The 26,213-nt window shown below is 35.3% G+C and overlaps 1 protein-coding gene across 1 annotated transcript in view; it reads right to left on the reverse strand.

The window, feature by feature from the left end:
* HEATR5A (HEAT repeat containing 5A) overlaps window positions 1-26,213 on the reverse strand; it is a 54,089-nt gene that overhangs the window by 14,000 nt on the left and 13,876 nt on the right. Inside the window, exons 8-24 of the mRNA XM_069858387.1 lie at window positions 25,805-26,060; window positions 24,507-24,662; window positions 23,426-23,676; window positions 20,253-20,364; window positions 19,452-19,604; window positions 17,966-18,065; window positions 17,113-17,222; window positions 13,551-13,714; window positions 13,255-13,430; window positions 11,708-11,813; window positions 10,584-10,774; window positions 9,994-10,153; window positions 8,761-8,950; window positions 7,904-8,073; window positions 2,980-3,118; window positions 1,664-1,843; window positions 575-814 (exon numbers count right to left, since the gene is read on the reverse strand). Coding sequence (XP_069714488.1) covers window positions 575-814; window positions 1,664-1,843; window positions 2,980-3,118; window positions 7,904-8,073; window positions 8,761-8,950; window positions 9,994-10,153; window positions 10,584-10,774; window positions 11,708-11,813; window positions 13,255-13,430; window positions 13,551-13,714; window positions 17,113-17,222; window positions 17,966-18,065; window positions 19,452-19,604; window positions 20,253-20,364; window positions 23,426-23,676; window positions 24,507-24,662; window positions 25,805-26,060 — 2,854 coding nt within the window. The remainder of the gene's footprint in view (window positions 1-574; window positions 815-1,663; window positions 1,844-2,979; window positions 3,119-7,903; window positions 8,074-8,760; window positions 8,951-9,993; window positions 10,154-10,583; window positions 10,775-11,707; window positions 11,814-13,254; window positions 13,431-13,550; window positions 13,715-17,112; window positions 17,223-17,965; window positions 18,066-19,451; window positions 19,605-20,252; window positions 20,365-23,425; window positions 23,677-24,506; window positions 24,663-25,804; window positions 26,061-26,213) is intronic.

Consider the following 26,213-nt stretch of genomic DNA (forward strand, 5'->3'; position numbering starts at 1 on the left):
TACACAATACAACAATCTTACTTGGACATCTTATATGAGCTGATCTAGGCCCCTTTCAATTTAAATGTAAAAAAGAAAAAAGTACTTAGAAGAAAGCATAAATGTCTTTATGCATGAGGCCTATTTTCCAAAGTAAGAGTTGTGAGAAAAAGACCTCTAGACAAACATAGAAAGATACCAAAAATTGGTACTGTGTTTGGGGTGATTATGCAAATTATGGGGGGTGGGGAAAAGTGGAATTTTCTAGTCATACTCTCAGATACCAAACTGCAGGCTAGTGCCAGCTACCACTTCTGATTGCCAACGCTTTTGCAAAACCAGTGGCTTCCTACACATATGCCATGGTCCTATAACCAGGAAAGGGAGTGTAAATGCTGCAGTGATACACCAATATTTGAGCAAATAAAAATTGCTCTAACACATTAATAAATATAGGCTTCTAATCAGAGTAATTAAAGGCTTAAACAATTACAAAAACCAAATTTATGATGAATTTCACTAAGGTTCAAACAGCCAACTTCTATTTTAAGTATACTTTCCATTCTGTGAAGCTCTTCCAGTGCTTAACACACACCTCTTGAATCACGCTGTTTTCTTTCCTGAGCCAAAGTTATGTCAAAATGTGCACTGCCTGCATTTTCACACTGGCTTATAATTTTACAAACACACTCTGCAGCAAAAACTCTAGTAGACCATCGTGGATTACTGAAAGGATGGAACTTCTCATCGCTGTCAGACGTTAACACTGATGCATCATCCACTTTTGTCGTTTCCTCTTCTTGAGTGGTATCTACTGAAGCTACTGTATTGAAATCTGTATTTAGGACACAGGGGAAAAAAAAGAAAAAATGCAATGTTCTTTCTTCCTGTAACTGAAAACTACAAAAAGACTCATAAGAATACCTCTTCAAAGTCCAACTCTTGCCTGCAATTATGATACCTTTCAACTTTGGTATCCTATAGTAAATACTAGAATTAAAAATGAAACGTAACAGAACTGTCTGTGTTTGATTGATATTACTTGCTGGAAGACAAGAACAATACCATGAAAGCAACTTAAGAACTGCAGTGGAAGATGCATAGGAAAAACTCTCCTAACATAGTATGACATGTGAGAAGCTAATATTTTTCCAAATCAAAAAATCTAAATCCAAGTTTTCCTCGTGCACTGCACATAAAACCAGAATTTGCCTCCCCCTAACCCCCCAATATTCAGATATTCAGTGTAGTAATTAATTTTATCTGCTCAGGAGTTTCATTACAGTACAGTAATCATTCCTGTTATTAAGAGAAGAGAGGGTGTGAATATTTTCCTTGCAGGTACTCGTGCAGGACCCACAAGCTCAAGTGAGTTTTGTATTTCCCTTTCTGATACAGAAATATTAACAGTAGGACTATAAGTCAACAAGAATACAAACAGGCAAGAAATACTAAAATGTTTACAAAAAAATGTTGAATAGGGAAAAGGTAATCTAAGGTCAGGAAGTCATATTCCTTCTGAAAGAACTAAGTTAAGGGGTCCAGTGTTTCAATATGAAGGACGATGACACACTTCATGAATGTCAAACATTGAACAAACAAGAACACTTTCCCTCAATGACACACTGTACGGCTGCAGCCCTTATTTTCACTGTGTTCTGAAATACTGTGTATTAGGACTTACCAGCTGAGGCAGCAAGAACATCTTTACAAAGTTTCAGCCAAAAAGAAAGCTTTCCAACTGCCATTGAAGTAAGCATATGAGTCAGAGTCTCTTTGATATCTTGGCACAATTTTTGATCCAATTCTTTGTCCAGCAACCCCAGCAATGCCCCCTCCAGGCCTATTTCTCTGATGTTAACATCTGCTAAGAACAAAAATCTGTGAGCTGAATGCTGTATATCACAAAGCTGCAGTAATGGCCACAGAATCCCTACCAAAGATTGCATACAGAGTATCTTGTGAACAAGTTCTAGCCCTGAAATACTTCTGAAATAATAGTATTATTATTTTAATACTATGTCTAAATCATGTGAGTATAAAACAAACTTTGAACTTATATAGAAACATACTAACAACAGAAAGAAAGTTACCTGAGGCTGAAAAAACAAAGAATCCTACTCTGAATTTCACAGCATTACCATCACTGTAATATTTGAATTCCTGAAAAAAACTATCTTTGGCCACCTAATTCCTCACATTGACTCATAAGGTAATTCTAAAACAATGTTTTACCTTGAAAGGGAAGTTAAAATTATTCTCCAACAAAGCTCAAAACCAGATGCGTGCAAATAATTTGTTAAATGAATATGACCAATTTTTGTTTGCCCCAAATTATCAATTTTAAAAATCAGCAATTTTACAAAATGGTTTTAGTCTATTTGTTCTGAAAATTTCCAAGTGAGCTTGAATTGAAATCCAAAGTGAAATTATATATTATCACCCTCCCTTCAAATAAAGGTACACAAGGATGAACTAGTGATCATTCTCAGGCCTTTGAACAAAAAACCCAAAGTGTTAGTAAGTTATGAATTCTAGGGACCCCATCTGATCATTACTTAACTAGCTCTCCAAAGAGGTCAACAGAAACTTTCTTCAACAGGCTTTGTACACCTCCCCACAATGACAGATTTCTAATATAAAAAGAGATTTATGTGGCAAAATAAAACTACGAATACGCAAGTAAAATACAGAATATGAAGCAGTTATTGTAACAGCTACTGGTGAGATAGGCTTAGGTTGCTCTGGAACTCCACTTGCGTTTTCTTATTCAGTGATACTTACTATCTACAGTATACGAAAAGTGATAAATGAAGATACTCTTGCTAAGAAAGATTATGGATGCTTCTAAAATTTGGTACTACATAAAAACTGAAGAAGAAAACCCTTTTGAGTTGAAGATTTCAAGGATGTAGCAAAATCTTCATACCCAAAGAAGAGTGTGTTTAAAATTCATTATCAATCTGTCAAGCTCTTTGATCTCAAGCTTCAATACATTACCTGGAGTAAAATCTTCTCTGTTCTCTTTAACTAATGCAACAGCATATTCTGATACCTCAGCAGCTTCTCTTTGCACAAGTTGACGTAAGCAAGCTACCACTGCACGTCTCAATAATAAGTATGAGCTACAGAGATTGACCTGAAACATGCAAAAAGAAACAGTAAGATGGCTAACAAACCTTTATAGTAATACCTCAGTAATGCAAATATTTTGTGAACAATTGCAGTTATGGCAAAGCTGTGAAGACAGTAAACCTACAGTTGATGCTATTTTTGCTCAGCTTTTTTTTCTTCATTTTTTTAACCTCAAATGAAATCTTTTGTGATTCCTGTAATCAATTTTAACGTATCGGTACTTTTAACATCTTCTCTCCAAAGGTAATTTGTAAGACTGGACTGGGACTAGATCCAACTCTCACAAATATGGGTAGAAAGACCCCCATTAACTTCAATGACAGCTGAATCATGGTTTCAATGAAAAATTAACTCTATTCTTTGACTACAGGGTACATATAATGGACTTGAAAGCTCAGTGCAAGAGAAAATTACTTAAATAATACTTGGTTATAGCTAGAGAAATGCCAGTGTAACTAAGGGTGAGACAGCCAATTAGGCTTTAGTAATCTGAACTCCATGCATGAAAGGAAGTTTATAAGAAAAGGCAAAGACAACACTGCTGCCATTTGATTGCAAAAAACATTATATACTCAGAGTACATTAAATTACATTTTACAGAAGATGAGAGGAAGGGTAAAGTTACTGGTGAATGTATCCCACCAAGACAAGTCAGCTCTCCTGAGCAGTTTCTAGCAAAATAGTTCATAGCATCACCACATTTTAACACCACTAGGCCAGTGTTTGTTTCTTTTACTGAAAAATACATAATATACTCATTATTACATGAACAAGGAAAAACACTTAAAAAACCCATGACACAGCCTCAAGGATTTTTGTTAGAGTGGAGCTTTCAAATTTTAATTTGCTTGCTTTCAATTATAAGAACATTCTGAATGGGACCTCAAAGATAGAACGAACCAGCTGAATGGCTGGGGAAGATGGTTACACCAATATTTATGCAGCTGGTTTTAAATCATGCTTACGTTAACATCAGAAGAGTTATTCTCTAGAACTAAGCAATTGTGTACCCTTAGCTGTCACCATCCTTGAGACAGACAGAGCTGAGGGTCTGCTTCCAGGAAAGCCTTCAGTAATGTCATACTCCTCATTTGTTAGCAACAAGTCAATATACCTTAGTCAAAATGACTAATACATATTAGTTAACACACAGTCAAAAAAATAACTTAAGGACAAAAGAGTAAGAGGTACAAAATTTCAGTTTTGTTACATTAACAGAAGTAAACTTAGTCCTCTGAATTTCTATGCATGCAGATGAATCTACAATACTCAGAATTATACACTGAATACAAAGATACACTGTGTAATTAATCAAAAAGAACCTAACTGTATGTCTGCAAGATACTTCAATTGAAACCAAAAATAACAAGCGAGGTTTTTAATGCAACACTTATGCAAGCAGGCCACACATTCTACTGCAAGTTGGACATGCATAAAGTGCGTGTTCATTTTTAATAGGGAAAAAACAGAGAATCCAATTCAGGCTACTGAATAATGCAAGATGCACACTCTTCATCTCTCTTATTCTCCCACATTGTAAAGCAGGGGACAGGACACTAAATAACAGACACAAAATGCAAGCTTCACATACAAACTTAAATGAACAAACAGTTCCCTTTCTGTGCTTTACAGGTTAAAAACAAAATTATACCTCACTAAGCATAAAAATGAAATGTATGTCTGCCAATCTGCATAAAGTTAGGAAGGCTCTGGTTAGGATGACAATCAAATGTCACTTGACATGCTAAAAGAAATCACATTAAAATGGTTAAAATGAAAAGACATAAGATGAAATTAAAAAAACACACCACTGCAAAAGTTTAGGATTAACAAGGCACAAGGACCTACCAACACAGAATTATCCAACAAGATTTCCTGCACAAAAACAAATGACAAACCAGTCACGACAAAACCAAAATATAGATATCACAGTGATACCAACCACACAAGGAGACTATTACATGTAAATTCATCATATATTAAAATTCAGAACCTCATCTCAAACATACCAACCCCCCAAATCTGCTTAGTTCTTTTATATTTAACACTGGACACACTCAATTGCAAGCCAGCTGCCTCCCAAATCAGTACTTAAACAGTACCAAGACAAAAGTGCAGCACAATTATTGACGCTGGATACTTATTGTGTTTCAAAATATCTTTAATGTCTTGCAGCTGAAAAACGGTGTTCACTACCATCATAAGCTTACACAGAAAAGCTCTTCAGAAGTTTTTGCTCACATAAGTTAGCTTTAAAGCTAATGTTAGGCATGACTAAAAATGTATTTCTTCTGCTGGTGCCAAGAATTTAACTGACAAGGTAAGCATTACACCACTAGATGCAAAGCCTTGTGAAAGAAGACCCAATTGACAAACAAGGAATACTTTCAGAAGCTGAAGCCAGGTAACAACAGGCACACGTACACAATTTAAAATATCCCCCACAAAATGAGCTAGTGAAGCTGTGTATCCATTGAGAGAGTATGTTTTGTTAGGGCTAGCATAGTCACAAACTGAGTGATTTTATTAAACACTTTGGGGACTCAAAGAATCTCATGCTCTAGGGGGTGGGAAGACAGGTGGAGGCAGCAGCCTGCAGCCACTCACAGCCCCTGTGTTGGTATGGGAAAGCAAAGGGGGAAAGGCAGCAAAGGGAAGGAAAATGTCTACTTCAGAATTTTAAAAAGGCAAGTTTGAAGACAAAGAAATTCTCTGAAAATCATAGGGGAAAAGAGTGGAGAGGGGTCAGAAGGTGAAAAGATCACTTATCTGACCACCCATTCTTTGCCTCTCTTGTTTTTCTGCCTTAAATAACAAATGCAGCAGTGAATATCCAGAGTATCTAGCACCCAGCTTTTATATTCTACCTCCCCTTAAGACTTCAAAATGTGTTGCAAAGGAGGACAGTCATACCTTGTTCCTCACTGTGTAAAATTTAAACTCAAGAAGAATGACTTGCTGAGGGTTACTTTGCAAGCCAACAGAGTCAAGAACAGATTTCAGGTCTAGTTCAATAGTTTCTTCTGCTTCCCTAGTAAGATCATGATTAAGTGGGTGGAAACTACATAGATGGATGGTGAGCTTTACAAATGCTTAAGTCTGCTTGACCAGTGATCTTCTTACAGACCTGAAAAGTACACACTCAAAACCTCCTTGTTTATGACACCCTCAAGAGGTGTATTGACATTTACTGAATTGTCAGTACCAGCAACATTGGCTGTAGCACTGTAACAAGTTCATGAGAATGAGAAAAGTTCATCTATGTAAAGCCACTGACTTTGGTGGACTCCTCCATGAAGCTCACAATCATTTCTGGGAAAGAGGGGAACAAACATATGTGTACAGATGCACAAACACACATGCTCAAGCCATGAACCATGCTGATTCTTAATTAAGCGATTTAATATTATGAAGTTCATAAGTACTTGGAAACAATTCGTAAAAATAAAAATCAGTAGTATTGCATAGACAACTTTATCATGACACACTTCATTAGTAGGTACTTGCTAAGAGTTATACTTCATACTGTAAATGGAAGCAGACTGTACATGGACTGATATATATAATCCTAACTAGTAATACATTCCCTGAGCAAGAAAGTGACTTACAGAATTTGTTGTGATTTTATCAACATAAGAAAAACTGTGTTTTAGCCAAAGAAGAGAAAAACATAGCTTGTATGTGTTAAAAGAATAAACACTTGAGATGAGTTCCAGTTCTTTTGCAAATAGTATATTCGTGCCTAACACAACGTGGGGCTGAAAGAGCTTTTCCTTCAGCTTTTCCTGGCTCCCATAATCATATTTCTATTCAAAGTGAACAAAGATAAACTGAAGGAATCTAAACTTTAAAAAACCCACCATACATATTGTCTGAGTTTTTTTGTTTCTCTCTGATTTACAGAGAGATTAGATAGACTTATTTTAAAAAAACCCAAACCAATGAAACAATAAATCAAAACAACCCTCCAAAAAAGTCCTGGCTAGCCTCTGAAAATCCACCAAGGCTAGTAAGTACCAGAAAATTATTTTTGCTTTCTTCATAGAACTGAGTTCTTCAAAACAACAGGTATTCAAAGACAGAGACTTGGGGGGAAAGAAGAAAACACTCTGCCCCACCCCCCCAGCAAACAAACAATCCATTCTCCATCCCACTCCCCTCAACATCTTTGTCACATAGGGCTGATAGTTCTTATTTTTTCCAAAGACCTTGTTTGGCTGTTACTTATGTGTCAGAAATTTTTATACTAACTGCCAAGAACCATTAGTGAAGCACTGAAGCATTAGTGCTACAGAAATTAGAAAACAGAGAAATCTACAGATTTTTCACCATCATGAAAAAAAAAGCCCAAATAAAACAATTCTCAGTAATTAGTAAAAAAAAATATATACATATATAAATTTTTTTTTAATCAGTCCTTCACCTAAGACATAAATAGCAGCAGAGAAAAAAAAAGTGGCCAACATAAAAAAATTGATAAAAATCCAGCACAAAGTAGTCATGGATGCTATATCCTGCCAGACAACTGGCTTCAATAAGAGCAGCAGAGTGCACCTGCAAGCAGTTCGGAAAGCCAAGATTTCTACAGAATGTGCTCATCTTGTAAACGGGAAGCAGAAACTGGGGAAAAAACTAAAAAGTAGAGAATACTTGCCTGTAAGAGGACATGAAACACCTCACCCCTACACAATGATCAGTTTTTCTGGTTAAAGAGCACCTGCATTTTTTAAGTGTTTCTGAACAAAATGTTTTAAAATAAAAGGATATAAACTAGTAAATATATACTCACACACAGGCAGCTTACAAGGCTCGACAAGTTGACGTGTCGAGGAGCAAACATGTGAAGCTGCTGAAGGCAAGAGATGGCTTGAGCCTGAACAAGGCAGTCAGGATTATCTTGCATCACTGCACAGCCCAGGAGGCAGGAAGTTCTCAAAGCTGAAACTGTCGTACTGCTGCCTAGATTTGGAAGAAAAAAAGGGTTTGTTTTCTGTTTTTTAAAACATCACCTCTTTTTTGCAAAACACAGTAAATTGTCTTTCTCCCAAGTCAACCATAACTCTCATCCTCTTGAAGGGTACTTTATGTATCTGTGTTAAACTCTGAAATTTCCCGAGAGCAACATGGATGTTAATCATCAATATAATTGACCAGCTATCTAAAAGTTGATTCAACCATAACTCTCATCCTCTTGAAGGGTACTTTATGTATCTGTGTTAAACTCTGAAATTTCCTGAGAGCAACATGGATGTTAATCATCAATATAATTGACCAGCTATCTAAAATTTGATTCTGAGGCAAATTTTAAATGTCTGCATCATAATTAGGACATAGACCGGCTCTTAAATGCTGAAATAAGAATATTTTCTGGTTTCATATTAAATGTAAGAATTTTCAGTCCAACGCAAGGCTTGGAAAACCAGTTCAAACAAAGGAAAGAATGTCAAAAGAGACACTATTTTTTGAAAACTAGCTGTTGCGTCATCTAGACTGCATAAACTCATGGCCTGTGAAATACTGTCTTCCAACGAGGACAAAACTTAACCTGCACTTATTTGTTGATAAAATCTGAATTACACTTTCAAACAATGATTAGCAATTTTGTTGCTAAACCAAACAAAGCTGTCATTATTGTATGTTGCATACCTTGCAACTCAGGGCCCAGCGTGGTAATAAGTGCATTTAAACAGCGACCAAGGCTTTGGTGAACTTCAGCATAAGCAGGAGGCACAGTTAACAACAACATGAGAACAAGAGATAAGGTAGGTTCCACATGCACATGATACAAGGGGCCAGCTAAATCCACTATCAGGGACAGAGAGTGTAGTGCCCATGCCTGTAAATAAAAAGCAGTCATGTAATGCCTATATGATAGAATAAATATAAAATCTATATAGAATTCAATAGTGGAATTGAAATTCAGTAATTAAGTGTAATAGAAGTCACACTTTTATGTTCCAAATGGACAAATGGAGAAGTTACAGAAAGAAACTTTAAGAACCTGATGCTTAAGAAATCATTTTGAATATTTTACAAGGAACTCTATGTTCAGCAACAAACGAATAATTCTTATTTTGTCATTGTCAATTTTAAAAAATATTCTAGTAGTAAAGTAATTTAATAGTGATAATTATTCCTCAAATTCATTGTACTCTTTGTAAAATTTCTAACAGTTCCACATGCAAGAACAAGGGGATTATGGAAAAAATACAGCAGAGTTGCTGCAACAACATACTGGTTTAGTCTTGTTTACTTTGCACCAATGGTCACTTACGTTTCATATCAACATACAGTTCTTCTCTGTGTAAATATATTGTAGATAAAAAAATTTTCAGCTGGGATTTAGACATTTACATGGAACACACTCAATATCTGATAGATAACAGTTTTAGCCACAGAGAAATAATTTTAATTAGTCTTCAAAACATCTTGCCTTATTCAAGGAGGTATACTGATCAACTTCTAAAGCATTCAGCTACAAATTCCTGTTATTTACTACAGAAAACGCTTCAAGGTAAACATCATAGCATAAACCAAAACTGGCATGAACAAAAAAACCTAGGTACTATCTAGTCAAGGTCAAGATATAGAAGAATGTGAAATTCCTAAAACATCAGATATCATTTTTGAAGTCAGCTTATCTTAGTTTTATCAGCCTCACTGGTCATTAAGTAAAACCTCCTATACCTAATCATAGTTCTTGCTTGAAGGTGGATTTCAAGCAGGGGCTATAGTTTTCATTGTCTTTCCTGCTCCAGCCATCTCCTGTGAGGTATGCCTAACACACTGTGAAGTGTTAGTCTTACAAAAAAACTCTTATAATCCAGACTATAAATCATTTAATTCGTGACATAACATTTCAAAATAAGTGACAAGTACCTGTACATCAGGAGAAGTACTGTCCTGAGATAAAGTATAAAGGATTCCAACACATGCATTCAGGTGCTGAATAGAACCTATTCCTCCTAGGTACCTATACAGACATCCCAGAGCCAAAGAATGACCTGTTCTTGACACCACATCCCTAGCAGATTTCAGCCTATTAATTATATGTAAAAAAAGCTGTTAGTATAATCACAAAGACCAATACTATGTAAAAAACACATCTACAAATGGAATTTCTAGTAGATAATCAGCAAAATATTTCACAAAATTCAAAGTTCATTTACCATCTCTGAAGTAATTACCACAAATATTTTAGATATACTTCAATGATGTTGCTAGAACAGCAGCTAATTTTATTTACTTGGAATTCTATATGCCTACTTTGAAAATCTTCTTAAATACCTCCAAAACTAAGAAATACATGCACAAGTCAGGCAGTGCTTCTTACTGTTAATTTCTGTATTGACACCAAATTCATGAAAGAAAACAGCTTTTAAAAATTATCATCATAATAGGAGCCAGGTAGATTTCTCAAATATTTTCATGAACTCTACCAGTAACTTACCACATTTTTTGGAACTTACTTGTCAAAACTAACTTGTGCTAAACGAGCAGTGAAGGCACTGTCAGAAACCACCTGTGCCAATCTGGCCAAACACTCTGCAGCAGCACATCTCAGGAGTGGATTATTGCTTTCCAGGGCACACATTACCAACGTCAGCGCATTCCTTCTAACCTCTTCTGGACCTAAACTTCCCTTGCAGTTAGCCAAGTGCTATTAAATACATTAAACAGCAAGACAGTATAGTAATCAGAAAAGGTTTTCCTCAGTCAAGCAGAATTAGAAGACTTGCAAAAGGAAAGTGATTTTTCTTTCCCTTTTATCTGAAAAATTCCTCCATCTGTATTTGGAGTTTTGAGAGTTAGAAGTCTAACTTCACACAAGTGTTACTTAGTACAAAATTACAGCATCAACATTCTAATTTTAAGAAATACTGGCTAGATTACAGTAGAACCCAATAAACCAACACAGTAGCAAAACATTCAGGAAATAATATCAAGAAGAAATCCAGTGAATACAGAATAATGACAAAAAGAAAAATCCCATTCCAAAAAAAGAGCGTGAGGAAAAGCTACATTAGTTATCTGGGTTGCATATTAAGCATGTTCCAAATACATACAATGGAAGGCCTTGCCTATTCTGAAAATGCTTTGCCTTAGTTTGAAGAAAGCCTAAAAAGAGAATAACTGCACATGAACTGAGAAGAGAACTGCACATGAACAGAGGAAAACACAAATAAAGTATCAGGAAAAGGCCACAAAAGGCAGACTTTATTCTACCAATTGTTATCTTTTTATTTATACAGTAAGAAATATGAAAGAGACAGTGATAAGGACAGAAGTGATACAAACAGAATTTTTCCATCTCTCCCTTGTTTAAATGACACTAGTATGGATAATAGCATACTACAGTGTACTAGAATGGGTTTCCCTAACCCTTTAACATTAAAGAAAGGGAAAATTAAACTGTGACTCTTCAGCACTTAAGAGAGGTGTGACATCACAAAAAAAATATTATCATACAAAACAGGACTGGTCTTCACCTTTACTTTGTTAATCAGAACAAGAACATCGGTGTAGACACATTTAAACCAACACATGCCATGTTTTAGTAACAGAGACAGACAGACAGACAGAGGAGATTTACCTTTAAGGAAGTAGAAAAGGCTGACACAACATTTAGCTGTACTATTTGTTGCCGTGATCCTTTTGTTTGCTTTATGGAATTCAACAACTGTTCTAACACCTGAAGCCTTAAACAGAACCAGAAAAGGAACCACAGAATTAAAAATTAAGGAAATAAATAAAGCTTTTTAAATTTTATTTTAGAACAGATAACAAAGCCTGTATATTATAGAAACAGAGGTAGAACAAATCTACTACCCTAATTCCTGAGGGTTTTCCTTCAAATTGGCATCCCTGTCTACTAAAAAAATTTGTATATTCCATATTAGAATAGGCAATTTCTCTATGAACATGAACTTTTTCCCTTTGTTTCCTTATAAAATATGTATTCACAGATAATCACTTACATCTAACTAACATCAGACAAATATTGTTAAAGGAACTGTGTATGCAAATGATGCATTCTTGGCATACAAAGAAAAAGAAAAGGAAAATGCAGTTATCTGCAGCAATTAGTTCAGGCTTTGAGAATCCGGTGAAGAAAAGCAACCAGCAGCCAGGTGACAGTAGGGGCAAAAAGCCCAGACAAATAGAAATAAAACCCACGAAAAGAGAGCTATGAGTGAAGACAGAATAAAGAAGGAGATGCAAGTCAGAACATAAAAAGCATGTGGCAATTTTATTGGTAGGTATGGTCATATACAAACAGCTGCCTCAGGATTACACTGAATCCCAAGCATTCTAAGCAGTGAAGACATCAGGACTCACATCCTAAGCACTCATCCCTTACAGGAAATTACAAAATCATCACCACCTATTATGATCATGATCTGAGTTCTAACTACAGTTGCCTTTGAAAATATAAAGGTGTTTAATTTAAAAAGAACTGATTTTCACCCGTGCTACATTCAAGAAAATTACCAGCAACACAAAGAATAAGCAACAGCATGCAAAAAATTTAGAGGAATTTCATGCCTCAGCAATCAGTGTGCTTACAAATGTGAAGCAAATCAAAATGCCATGTATGCAGGAGGAAGATACATATACACAAACCCAAGCTAAGTCTGTGATTCCTTTCAAGCATTCTTGTACCTCGACAGAACTAAATTAATACACACATTCTTGTTTCTTTCCATTCACTTTTTATGAAGGAGGAAACAGCACAAGGTTTAAATTTTACTGAATCTTCCTGCAGTAGGGACCTTTTGTCCTTCCGTGGTTCTAAAACATTTAATAATTATGTATTAAGCACTATAAAAATTGTGTAATAGCTCTTCAAATAACATCTATTTTGATTTGGTAACCAAACCAAAATATTATTTTTATTGGTCAACACAATTTATTAAAATGACAGTAACCTCTTACTGGAGGTACCTTTTCATTGTGAATAAATTTAAACAGAAAGTCTAATAATTTGTTAGTCCGAACTATATTATTCACATGGTTTACAGAATCCACTCACACAATTCATATTTTTCCAGAATTGCTTTCTTCTCTGCTCCGTCTGAAACACACTGACCCTCTTTTAGCATGTCCCAAATTCCCCAACAGTTACAGTTGCTACTTTACCTGTGAGATTCTGCTACATGGGAAAACATAACTCCAAAAAGACGAGTTGCTGCACTGATAACAGACAATACAGGAGGTAGTGGTTTAGGCAGTGCATCACCTTTTGCAGCTTTCTCATAAATTGAGTAAGGGTCATACTCCAGGCTGCCACCAGCAATGCTGTTACCAAAAAGGAGCTGTTAGAAGGAAAAAAGTGATAGTCATTTTTTTGACCAAGTCAACAAGACCAACACTCACCAAAATAACAAGAACTGTATCAAGATATAATATTACCAAAATAATAGATTAAAAAGTACCTGCTCTTCAATAAATCGGTGGTCAGACTCCTGCAGTAAGGGACCAAGTAAAAGGAGATCATTCTCATGACAAAGGGGTGGAAGCAAGAATGTAGAGGCATCGATCTGGCTATCTGGGACAGTCAAGTCAGCCACTAATTCTTTTAGAACAGCATAGAAGCTTCCTTTAAATTTAAAAAAATATTCAAAATTTTTGGTTAACTACTTGCCACATGTGACTTTGTGAGGAAAATATTTATACTGAAATAGCAACATCCATCTAATTTTTTTCTTGTCTTCAAATAGTTAAGTGGAGAACACTCTGCAGGAGAAACAACAGGGCACTACTTAAGAACTAAACACGTACAGACATAAGACTGCGAAGTCGGGTCCTCACAAACTGGAAAATATCAGCCTTAAGTGGGGCTTAATTCCTCATATCCAGCTTTTTGCACTCAGTTCTGTTGTTAGATGACCACACAACTACCTGTTTACAATAAAATTGCTCATAACTTTTCAATACACAGAAATTCCAAAAAGTGAGACAATACAGTTGTCAGCAGCTTATAAGCACAGGCAGAAACATTTGTACAGTTGGTGCTGGTAGCTGCAGCCAGCTATTTTATCCTTCCTGAATATTGAATCTGTTCTGAGAAAGCTGACTTCCTTCCTGCGGCTCCCCCAAGCTCCAGCCCCCAACAGCCCCTCTGCCCTGCAGGCATCTGTAGCTTTGCCTGCCTCCCTGACTAATTAGCATGTATGTAATTTTCCCAAAGTGCTTAACTCAGATGTAAATGTAAAAGCTTAGCACTATTTAATATATTCCAAGATGCACAGATAGGGTATGAAAGGGAAAGGAATTGAGTCCCTTTAAAAAAACATAACTAAAACCAATTGGAAACTGCTATTTCATTAATTATTACAGGTCACAATTAAAAAAAAAAAGTAAAATCTCCTTTATATGAAAACTGCTTTTAAAATAAAATGTAATGAGATACTCAGAAATTTTTAACCAAATTAACATTGAATTTAGTGCCATATGCTTGTCCAACCTCAACGTGTCAAATAATATTATCCTAATGTAAAGCAGTTCAATGTTGTTCCAGCATGCTTGCTATTCATCTCACCCTATTAAGACAGAGAAGTGAATGATTGTATTCAATTTTATGGTTTAGACAGTGGAACATAAAAAGCACAAAAAGCCAAAGAATGAAAAGAAACCTAATGAGTTGTCTGGCAAAACACATTAATTTCAGACCACAGAAAATATCAGCAAATCTAATAATCAAAATTCAAACTACTGAAACTCTTTGTGTGAAATTACCAAGTTGGACATTCTAATAATTAAAAATTTTGTATTAACTCACAGGAAATAAATGTTTTACTGTCATAACCAAAAGCACATCAGCATCCAAAACTAATGACATATGAAAACGATTAAGAATATAAATCATCATCTTAGAAACAGAACCAGCTTCTTGCAGCTTAACAAGTTTGTACTTTCTATCAGCTAAATTATGAAGTCTTAAGCATTCACAAATGACAGAAGCAGGCCCTAGAATACACTAACTGTTGTTTTCCTGATGTTCAAGTTAACCCAATTCATTCTTCTCGTACCTGTCATTTCTGAAAAAATGAAAAAAATCATCTGCTACTTATGCACACGCACAGTAAGCCTTCATAATTCTGCTGTTTGAGCAGATCCTGATTTTTATTGATGACAGAAAGCGGCAAGAGAAACATCAGAGGCTAAAAGAGAACAGCAAAGAACCAAGCAGAGACTAAACAAGTCCTAGTACCTCTGGCCTCAGAAATCTAAAGGTCTGGGTTGAGAAAGAGGCTTGGAGCTAAGAACAAAGAATCTTTTTTGAACTGTTTATTTTGTTGGGTATTTTGTTTTGTTGCAAAATGTGCCAGGCTGTGCAACACAAGGGCCCACCTGCTATTCCTCCTAGTGATAAGAACCAAAATTAGACATCAAAAAATCACCTTGAGTTCCATAATGATACTGCTTTCCCAAAAAATTTATTTTAAAAAATGCTAGTATTTCCAAAGGCGTAATTTCTACATAAAGCTTTCATACTGTAAATAATATGGAAAGAAGGGTATTGGTTTCAAGCTTTACCTGAAAAAGTTTTTTGCATTTCTAAATGATATGTACTCACATGTCAAACTATAAAACAGATCTTGAAGATACATTCTGGCAATATATACATTTCCATTCTTGTCCCAGTCTCATACTGCTATTCTAGAAACAGGTGAACAACTTTGAGACTGCATCTGTTGAATTACTGTTTTGATTCTAAGCTATTGACAAAGCTTTCATCGGGGTGAGCACTTATTTATAAGAAACCTTTTAAATTTTTCTTTATTATTTTTCTTTAATGGTTCTAGATTGCAGTATCCCCAGCTAGGATGATCTCTCACAAGATTCAGACTTTACACTGTAAAATACTCTCTATTTTTCAATAAAAGTTAGACCATATGCAAAAACCCCAAACACACCAAGAAATCACCAAAACCACCCATCCTCAAATCTCAATACTCTGTAAAACATTACCCCTGTAATAAAAGAACCAAATAACTTGCTGTAAGGTATAGAAGTGTCATTATCAGTCTTATAAGTCCAAATCACAAATTAATATTGTACACTATGCCTTAAGTGTTATGTACAGACTTCTCATGCAACAACAGTTGCAAGGCAAAGGGCAGGGTTTGTCCTTATGAAGATTCACTCAGCAGTTACCGCTAGATGGAGCAGATTATTTTAAGTAAAGATTCCCTCTGTAATACAAATGATGCAGGCAATTCAGCAACCGTCTGGCTCATATTCTCTCTTCTCTGATGAAATACCCTGTACTTCTTTTTAAAACTGTCAGATATTCTAGTTCCTTACTTCAGTCCATACTGTACTACGGCAAACTATATTCACATGAAAACTTAAAGACAACTAAGGTACTTGATGTTTTACTTAACTGTTAGTTCTATCTAACTACACTGTATATAGTTATTGAAATAGAGGATCAGATTTTAAACACTGCTAGTTGTGTTCTGCTACAGGAAAGTACAAGTAAGTGTATTCCCAGATTTTTTTTAAATTCATCTTTAAATACAAGTTTATCAATAATCTGCACAGGATAAGATGAAGATATCTGTAATATATAAGTCAACTTGAAGCAATTAAATTAAATTCTTTTTATGGACTATATTAAATAGGTTTATGCTAAGATTACACCCTTGGGATTTAGGATTCAATTGAAAGTAAAGCAGGCCTCAAAGTCAGTCAGTTTTTTGAGCAGTTTAAAATTGCAATTGTCTACTTTCAAGTTTCAACCAAAAAATAGGATACAAGTCTGCATTTATAATGGCGGGGGGTGGGGGGACGAGAAGAAGGGCATGAATACCAGGTTTTCAAAACCATAGTGACTTCCCTACAACTTCATCAAATCCAAACAGAGGGAATAAAATCTATTTATTAGAAGAGGTGGAACTACTCCTTGCTAGCGGAATACACATTGAACAAAAACTTTAGAATGACCCCATCGTATTTTTAATAGATATCTCTTTGTTAGGAAATACGTACCTTCATAGGTCTTCGGAGGCAATACTGCTAGCAATTCATAAAGTTTATGTCTGTAAACCGTTGATGATGATTTTAAAGAATTTCCATATGATTTATATATTGAAGAAAGCCTTAAAATATCAAAAGTACAGAGATGTTAAAGACTTGAAACATTAGGCAACATTTTGGTTTAATTTGTACTACTTTACTGAACACTTTTAAAACCTATACATAAGTAGAGTTTTGATTAGTATTACCAACAGTAGAAGCAAAACATCTTATTTCACATATTCCCATAAAACCCCTCCGTTCTCCATTCCCAGTCATTACTTTTATTTAATACTAGAGAAATAAATAAGGCTTTCTATTGCCTTTGATTGTACGTATATTTATTACAATTGAGGGCTTTTTTTGTGGATATCTCTGTAAATTTGAGTTTAGAGCCCACATACATAAAATTACTACATATTCTGAAGGCAAAAATTTAAAAATATAAAACCCTTTTCCAGCTTCACTCTGAATCTAAATGTAAAAAAATCCCATCTCTAAAACTTTTTGTCAAAGTGTATTCTTGAATATTTTTTTATTTTCTAAAAAATGATCATGCTTAAACATGAAAATGTTTGTCTGATTAAAAAAGTAGAATAAAACCATTAAATTAAGAAGAGCACGCAATACTTTCTTAATCATTTTTTTCACAGTACTGGAATCTGCACGATGCCAGCCAAAGTCTTCAGCTATACAGCTGAACTCTACACTGTAATTTTTCTACTTTGAAAAGGAAGTTCTTTAGAAAGTGCACTAAATCAAATACAAGAAGATTGTTCTGCAGCTTTTCAAAACCTAAATGTCATTTAACAGTACACACACTTACTGTGTCAATAAATCAACAGCACTTGGGAGTGGAGGAAGAAGTCTCTGAACAACTTCATCCGTAAGAAGACCAGCACAGTGGGAAACAAAGCTTTTCATAGCTAGAAAAGGAATTAGATTTTAACTTAATGTGAGATATCTAGGAGAAAAAAAAAATCACATTAGTGAAGTAACCACATTATTACTTCACTAATAATCGAAGAGTAGAAGAAAGCATGCAAAAGTATTTTGACAGATAATTTAAGAAACTGGCAAAAAACTCAAATGAAAACAGTTACACGTACAGATGCACTATTTTGGTGTCTCAGCTTGGATGTTCATATCTGACTTTTAATTGTATATATAAATGCAAGCATTTTTAGCATTTCGTTATGAATTAAGTTATGGGATATAACTCAACTTCATGATAACTCTGTGATAATAATAAAAAAAGAGAAAAATGTGAGAAGTATGATGGTTTTATGACCTACTGTTTACTTTGCTAGTTTTCTATTTAAATTTAGCTTAATTACTGTACTTTAAGAGACAAGTTACATGTACAGAAATATTTTCATTATTTACAGAAAATTAAATTTGAGTTAGTTGTTCAGGAAGCATCTAGACATTGCACAGTACTAAAGATCTACTTCCAAAAGGAAAGAAAATAATTTAAAGGTTAATTGTTTTGGTTACTTCTAAAATGAAATTATTGTTGAAATCCATACTTCTAACAGATTTTAATAGCGATAGAGCCAGGTGATAACTATACTAGGGTTCACATTTCTGCAGTGAAAGGGCTCTGTAGTACTCTACAAAACATGACTGAAATACAAATAGCATTTAAATATCACTGGAGTCATCTCTTGGAAATCCAAATTCACAATATTTCATGATGAAAAAATGCAGCCTACAATTAGCAGCAAAACGTATAGTACTATTTACTGGCTCAGAAATGCAACTACCTTATTTTAATTTTTACCTGAGTCTTCCCACTCTCACAAATGTGTTTGACAGACTTAACAGTTCTATTTTTGCTTACAGTAAGTCAGCTACTAGGTAATGGAACTGCAATTTACAAAATATAATAGAATCACAGAATCATTTAGGTTGGAAAGGACCTCCAAGATCATCAGGTCCAACCATTAATAGACTGGATAAACAACAGAACATGCCCTGTTTTGGGTCCTTGCTCATTACTGTGATATGCATGTTAAACAAGAGAAGAGAAGAAACCTTTCTGATATAATTTACTGCTTGGAAATCAAATTATTAGAAAACCAAGAGGAAAAATCTTCTTGGATTTTTTGTTTGGTTGTGTCTTTTACAAAAATGAAACACATATGCAGATGTAGATATAAAGGTAAACACAGCACGTATATTGGGGAGTGAATACATCCTTTACCATCCAGTGAGAAAAATCAATATGAAGTATTGTTCTTTCAGAAGGAAAACCAAACAAACAGACAAACTATAAATATGCAGAGAAAGACACAGTAAATCCTGCTTACCACAGAGAGCACCAGCACGACCTTCCAGTGTTACTTGCCAGGTAAATGAATCTCCTCGTGTTTTCTCTGTTTCTAGGTCTTTAGGAGATAATGGAAAGATGCACTTCCACAGTAACAGCATTCGTGGCAGATGGTGTTGGACAACTGCAGGACCTGTAAACATTGATCATTGTCATGCCAATGGAAGGATTAATGAAATTAAGTTTTCCCTTTGGTTCTTTTGTCTACGTTGATAAAATTATTACAGTTGTGACCAAAACTTTAAGCTACTGTCCTGGTCATCTCCTAAGTAATTTCTCAAATGTTTGCTGTCTTGGTACTCCATTTTCATACATAACTACATACCCTTTCACCTATTTACAATTATGTCACCAAGCCATACACAATCATTGTTTTACCAAGGACAGTGTGTCACCAGCTAAAAAGAGATATAATAAGCAATAGCGATGTTCAGAAAAGCAAACATTTATTATAGGTTAGTGTACAAGGTGTGTTTTCCCTAATCTAAGAAAAAACTGGGGGCTGTTATGCAGAAGTAACAGCTGAAAACATGAAAGATGACTTAAAAATATGAACAAAGCAGATAAAATATATAGGAAATGCAAATTACTAGCTCATTTTCTCCTGGGACACATCTAAACAAACAAAAAAAGAAAATCTAATAGCAAATCTGGAAGAAAATATATTTTCATTTTAGAAAAACTTCCTAAAGATTTTGATTTACACTGTTTTTTAAGAATTATTTTGCAATGCTGAAGAACAGCTTAATTTAGTTAAAGAAAAACTGTAGAGAGATACTACCTAATGTCATGAGAGCCGCTATCAACAGCCATCCAGCCTGTGTTCGCTGCAGTGAAATACGACTGTTCTGAGAAGCAGAACACAACAGATCCTCTGCTACTGTCATGATGACCTTCAAAGTTAAAGAGAAAAAGATAGCATCAGCATTTTAGTAACTACCAAATGATTTTTCAGTACTCTCTACTGTGCTACTTAATCCTATTTCAGCGTCTCCAAACAGAGTGCTACCTTCTTCTTACACTATAGCAAGAAAATTAGGCTCATGAAGTTGCAATGACCAGCTTCAGCACTAGTGTGGGACAGCTTCAACAGTTCCTGTGGGGTACCGCCTAGGTTACTTTGCTGCTTTGTCCCTTTCTTTTATCACCAGTAAACTGAGAGTGGATACTTCTCACAGGAGTATGTCTGGCAAGTATTAAAATGCTCTGATATTCCATTTATGCCACTATGAAGAAAAAGGATAGCATGAGACCTACAAATGAGAGCTCAGAAGGAGTGGTGAAGGGGGTGACAATCTTTTAATTCCTGTCCCAGAATAAGGTCTGACATTCTCTTTGACAGTTTTTAATCAACAAATGGTATGATATGCTTAGAATTAATCTTATCTTAGCTTCTCCACAATAACTGTATGTGTCTACTATTACGGACTAAATGCAAGGTAACAATCTGTGCTTGTTATCAAACCCTGAGCTACCTAGAATTTACATGGAGGAATGGACAATTACCACAGTACAGCTACAACTTCAAGAAGTAGTCTGGAAATACTTTGCTTCAATTATGTTTCACATATATTGAAAAAGTTATTTCTTATTTCTTGCAGTATGTCTGGTTGCCAAAGCGAATTGCTTGTAAATTACAAAGAAGAAGTGTCCTTATCAATAATATCATTAGCCAATTTCCTTCTATAATGTCTTTGCACATTACAATATATTTGGATGGTATAAACAGCATCCTTCTATAATTTATTTGAAAAATTACAGAACTTCATGAGATTTCAAAATTTGTACACTTCCAAAATTAATGAAATATTAACAGTCTCAAAATATTATTTCCCCAATTCCATAATGCTATCAGATGATTGCAAATGAAGAAATTTATTTCCACAGCTTCTTGATAGATTTAAAATATCTTTTTCTGAAATTAAACCAGCACCTTAGTTAAATTATACTATTAAAAATTACTAACGGCTTAGTATACTTACATTACCTAATAAACAAGCATCCTAGAAAGGATTTCAATTAACGATTTCTGACAGTTTTTCTCTCTAGATACTAGAAGAAATGTCTTGGTTTTGAAGGACTTTTTATGAACTGAAGTATTGCCACTAGTACAAAATGCTAAATATATAAACAATTTGGTTTGTAAACCCCCTAAATATTTTGTTCTCTTGAATAGGTTCTACCTGCAACTTTAACCACTCTTTCAAACGAAATACATTAATATAAACCAGCCCAGGTCACTAGTGTCTGTGTTTGATATTTCCTTTTCAAAACTGCTCTATTTAACACTGGTCTCTTTCAGCTTCTGAAAAGAGGAGCTAGTCTGGAACCTGGCAGTGTTCCTAGGAAAGAAAGGAAAAAGGCTTTTGTCAGCTCTTCTGTTCTACTCCCCCACCGGCTTGGTACAGACTGTAATATTTCTCCCACACCTCTATGTACCTTTCCACATCCGTTCCTGGCCCCATTTAATCCTATTCTATTTTTCTAAAAGAAATCTTTAAAAATTAAGTTTCTCTATTATATGGGAACTTTACCTCAGCATAAGTATGTAGTATTTAAATGGTAAGTCTTATCTATGTAACTGGGCAAACGATACTGATTTTGTCCTCCCCATGGTCTTCTAGTAATCACAAGGAAAAGGTTTTAAAAGCAGTAGGGACTTCGAACGTTAAGAACTGTAGCTAGCAAAGTGTTAAGGAGTGGAATGGAACCGTTAGCACTTAAACACTGCTGAAAGGGTGGGATGGACTCACTGCAAGGGCTATTTTTCCTGATGTACTAAAGCATACAGTGGTGTAATAACAAGAAAAACCCCCACAATCCTTTTGTCAAAGTGTGCCACTTCCCCAATGTCCACTGGCTCCAAAACAAATATTTTCAGAGTGACAAGGTAAGTTTCTACACTATGCAGACAATTAGCATGTAGTGCTAATATTTGTGTTGCACCATGGTTTTCTAGCTGTGAGTAACTCCACGGATAAAGTTTGCATTGAGACAGAAACAGCTTATTCTTCTGGCTGTATTTCTACATCTACATATCCCTAAAACTTCGGAGCACAGTATATCCTACCTATGCCAGTGGAGAGGCTGGTACAAGCATCCTAGACTATGTTAATGCAAGAAATTGGTTTCTGTTAAATTCTAGAGAACAAAATGAGAGCATCTACCTATTGGACCTGATTAAAGATTTTGTTGGACTTGACCAAAAATTTCCAGGTTAATAAGTAATTGCTGTTCCTAGTGGAAGCACTAACTAAACTGTACACTGGAGAGTCACTGAAGGCCTGGGAACTATTAATTTGTCTTAATCTGTGGCTGAATGAGTTTCTTTCCAGGAAATTTATTTCTAACATCACTGCATGCAATAGATCAGTGCATATACTTCTAATTATTTTTTATAAAAGATCTTTTCCTTCTTCAACATCTAATACACTTCAGCTTTATGAACTCCAGACTAACCTCTTCTCACCACTAACACTGCTGAAATGTCAGTTTTCTAATTTAAGCCCACATCAAACTGGGCCAGATTCGCTGAAGGTTTGATCTTGCTGTAAAAAGTTTAGTTTGAAATTCTGAAAAATTTAATTCTGCTCAAGAAATGTTTTCAGCAAGTAAATCTCTTTTTAGACTGTTCAATTTAAATCCTTACAGCTCCACAGAATTGACCTCTGTCCCAAAATAACAAACTTCTCCCCTAACAAACTTCTCCATTTGAAAAAGGTAGCAGTATGAGTGGTTAATAATGTTTTTAATGACATTTCCTGAGAAATTCACAATCCTGACAGATGAGAAAAACACTTAAATTTATTTCAGTTACAGTACAATTCAAAATCCTCTTTCTGAGGGAAGAAAGTATCTCATCAGTATATGGGTTATTTGATCACATCATAAAGAACATATGCAAATAACCCTGCAAAAACATCAAAGAATCATCCATAAATATTCAGACCATACCTTCCCTTTTCCATGTGGAATTCCTAAAGAACTGTGTTTTACTGCACCTAGCAAAGCAGCAACAGCAAAACTGTAGCCGGTTACTGCTTCTGGGGAGGATTTCAACACACTAAGACGTTCAATGCAACGATCCAACAGCAGGGACACATAAGAGGGCAATGCTACTGCAATACAGCGTAAACACCAGGCTGCTGTTAGTCTAACTGAAACGCTGGGATGCAGAATGACAGAAATTACTGCTTCCAGGACTCCTGAAAAATAAAATGCATAAACACACTTTGGTAATAGGCAAGTAGATTATGAAAGAAGCAAAAATACATACAGAGGACTGGTGAATGAACCACTACCCAGTTTCTGCATGTCTCTTTAAAAAGTACTATTGATTTTAATAGCAAAACATTTCCTATCATATTTAAATACTTCAACACTTTTCAAAAAATGTTATCCTAAATGAAAAGTAACAATGTTAAAAAAAACTAAGGTATTATGCAGTTATTCACCAACATGCACAGAAAATATCTGTAAGTATTCTCAAGGAAGCAGAAATCCATGCAGTGGGAACAGATGTCCACTTGAATCCATCCAGACAAAAAAAAGAAATATCTCAGTGCAGCTAAATGAAAGCAATAAAGGTAGATAAAGATACCCAGCTCAATCAAACTGATTTACTATAAACATTATGAAGTGTTGGACTTTAAATACAACCCTCAATGGAGCTAAACTTGATTCTGGTTATTTTAACACATTTTTTTTAAATTAACATATTAGTACAGGCCAGAGAAGACAGAGAAATCTTTGAGCAATGTCTGAACATTTCCTATAGCGCATAAGGTAGCCAACCTCCTCTCTTCATTTTTTGGGGTTTTTTTTCCAGTTTAGTGGAAGAAAACAGAAAAGGACAGAAGAATAAGGATGTCCAGGTGAAGAGACTGCACACCAGAAGGAAGATTGCTATTGTCAATGGCAGACAAAGGTTCTCAGCTTGAAAGAGTTGACAGCTACCCATAAGAAATCAGAGATCAGAGTGAACAAAGGAATACATTTTGTACTCCGGTTCACAAAAAAAATTCAGGGCTTGTACCTGTACTGGAGTCTTGTAGTAAAGGTGCTGCTGTAGTTCCTAAGCCATGGATGAGGCTTCCGAGTTCCTGAAGGGCACACACAAGCACATGCTGACTTGCTGTTACATCTGTTGTACTAATTCTTGTTTCCAAGTTACTGTCATTCATTGCAGCATCTAATAATACAATGTAGGAAGATTCCCATGAAATCATTACCAAAATAAAACAAAGAGACTGGAACAGGATTTTGCTATGATAAGTTGTTTATATTACCAAATGAGCTTTTATCATTATCATTTTTATTATTGACCAAACTGTTTTCATGGTTTGCCTTCACTGAGACAAGTACACTTCTATTACATGAACGGACAGTGTAGCAATGTCTGTGAGACCAGGGTGTAGATAGAATGGAAGCTACCAAGTTGCTCACCTTTAAGCAATAGGAAACAGTGGCTAGTAAAAAGATTGCTATTCTCAGCCTCACCAAAAGTGACTTGAAGAGGTCATATTCTGATATAACTTGCCAGATTTTATGAATCAATAACAAAAAAGAAATCGAAGGAAAGAGTGAAATATTGTGAAAGCAAGAGACCAAGACAGTGGGGACGAGGAATAAATAGGGAGGGAAAATTCTGGAGCTTTTTGAAAGTTTAGCTTTTGAGACACAAATGATTGTGCCAGTTTAGCCATTTAACATTTAGATATTTAACTAAGATACAACAAGTACTGTATACCAGGGGATAACTAGTTATGCCCATCCTTCTCTTTCTTTACCCCTACAAGGATGATAGTGGAAGATCAGCTGTTTTTTTTTGGAAGCAGTGTACAAGACTTTATCATACAAGATAGCTACTTTCTCCAAGACAAAGGCTTGTTTTGTCAATTAGGAAAAAATGCTTCTTTTCTGAACAAGCAGTAGTGTCAGCTGCTCTGAACAGGAAGGTAGAATCTGGCTACACATACATTAACTGTCATTTTAAGTTATTTTACAATACTGTCTACATTTTATTATTGTATAATTTATTATTTTATTATATTTGTAACTGGTTAAAAATATATTCACCAGGGAAGAAGTTTTAAAAAAAAAATGTCTACATCTGTGTGGGTACACACATGCATAAACACAGACAGACACAAACAGATTACCAGCCCAAGCTAAAAACAAAGCAGTCCATCAAAAGCCCTCCCCCCAGTGATTAGTATGGTAATAAATAAGCACAATATATTCTACTTCTGCAGTCTCTGGATTAGGAAGTTGGACAATCACTTAAAAAAGGAAAAACAGAGGCTCAAATGGATAATCTTGTTAGACCCATACCCACAACTTTCTTCAGTTTCCAGATGGCCTGACAAATCTCCTTGGCAGCTGCAATTTGAGCCTTTTCCCCAAGAAGGCCTCCTACTGTAGCTCGAAGGATAAATGAAACACAGCAGCGACAGCCGATAGCATCCACTTGACTCTGCATAGCCTTAGGGTGAGACTGAGACACAAGATCTAGACTATGGGAAAGGAAGGCAGAGAAGTTCCTTTCAAGCCATTGTGCTCCTAATGTAGAGACAAATACCACATATGCCTGGAAGAGATTTGAAAAGAAGCCATATTTTAGAGCAAAATTGTCTGGAAAACCACTGCCAGCTATCCCATATACTGCCACAACTAGATCATCACTAAACTGAGATTATTCATACGTTTATGCACCCATAAATCACATACGTTCTCACTTCAG

The sequence above is a fragment of the Phaenicophaeus curvirostris genome, chromosome 5, assembly GCF_032191515.1.
Source record: "Phaenicophaeus curvirostris isolate KB17595 chromosome 5, BPBGC_Pcur_1.0, whole genome shotgun sequence".
Classification (NCBI taxonomy): Eukaryota; Metazoa; Chordata; class Aves; order Cuculiformes; family Cuculidae; genus Phaenicophaeus; species Phaenicophaeus curvirostris.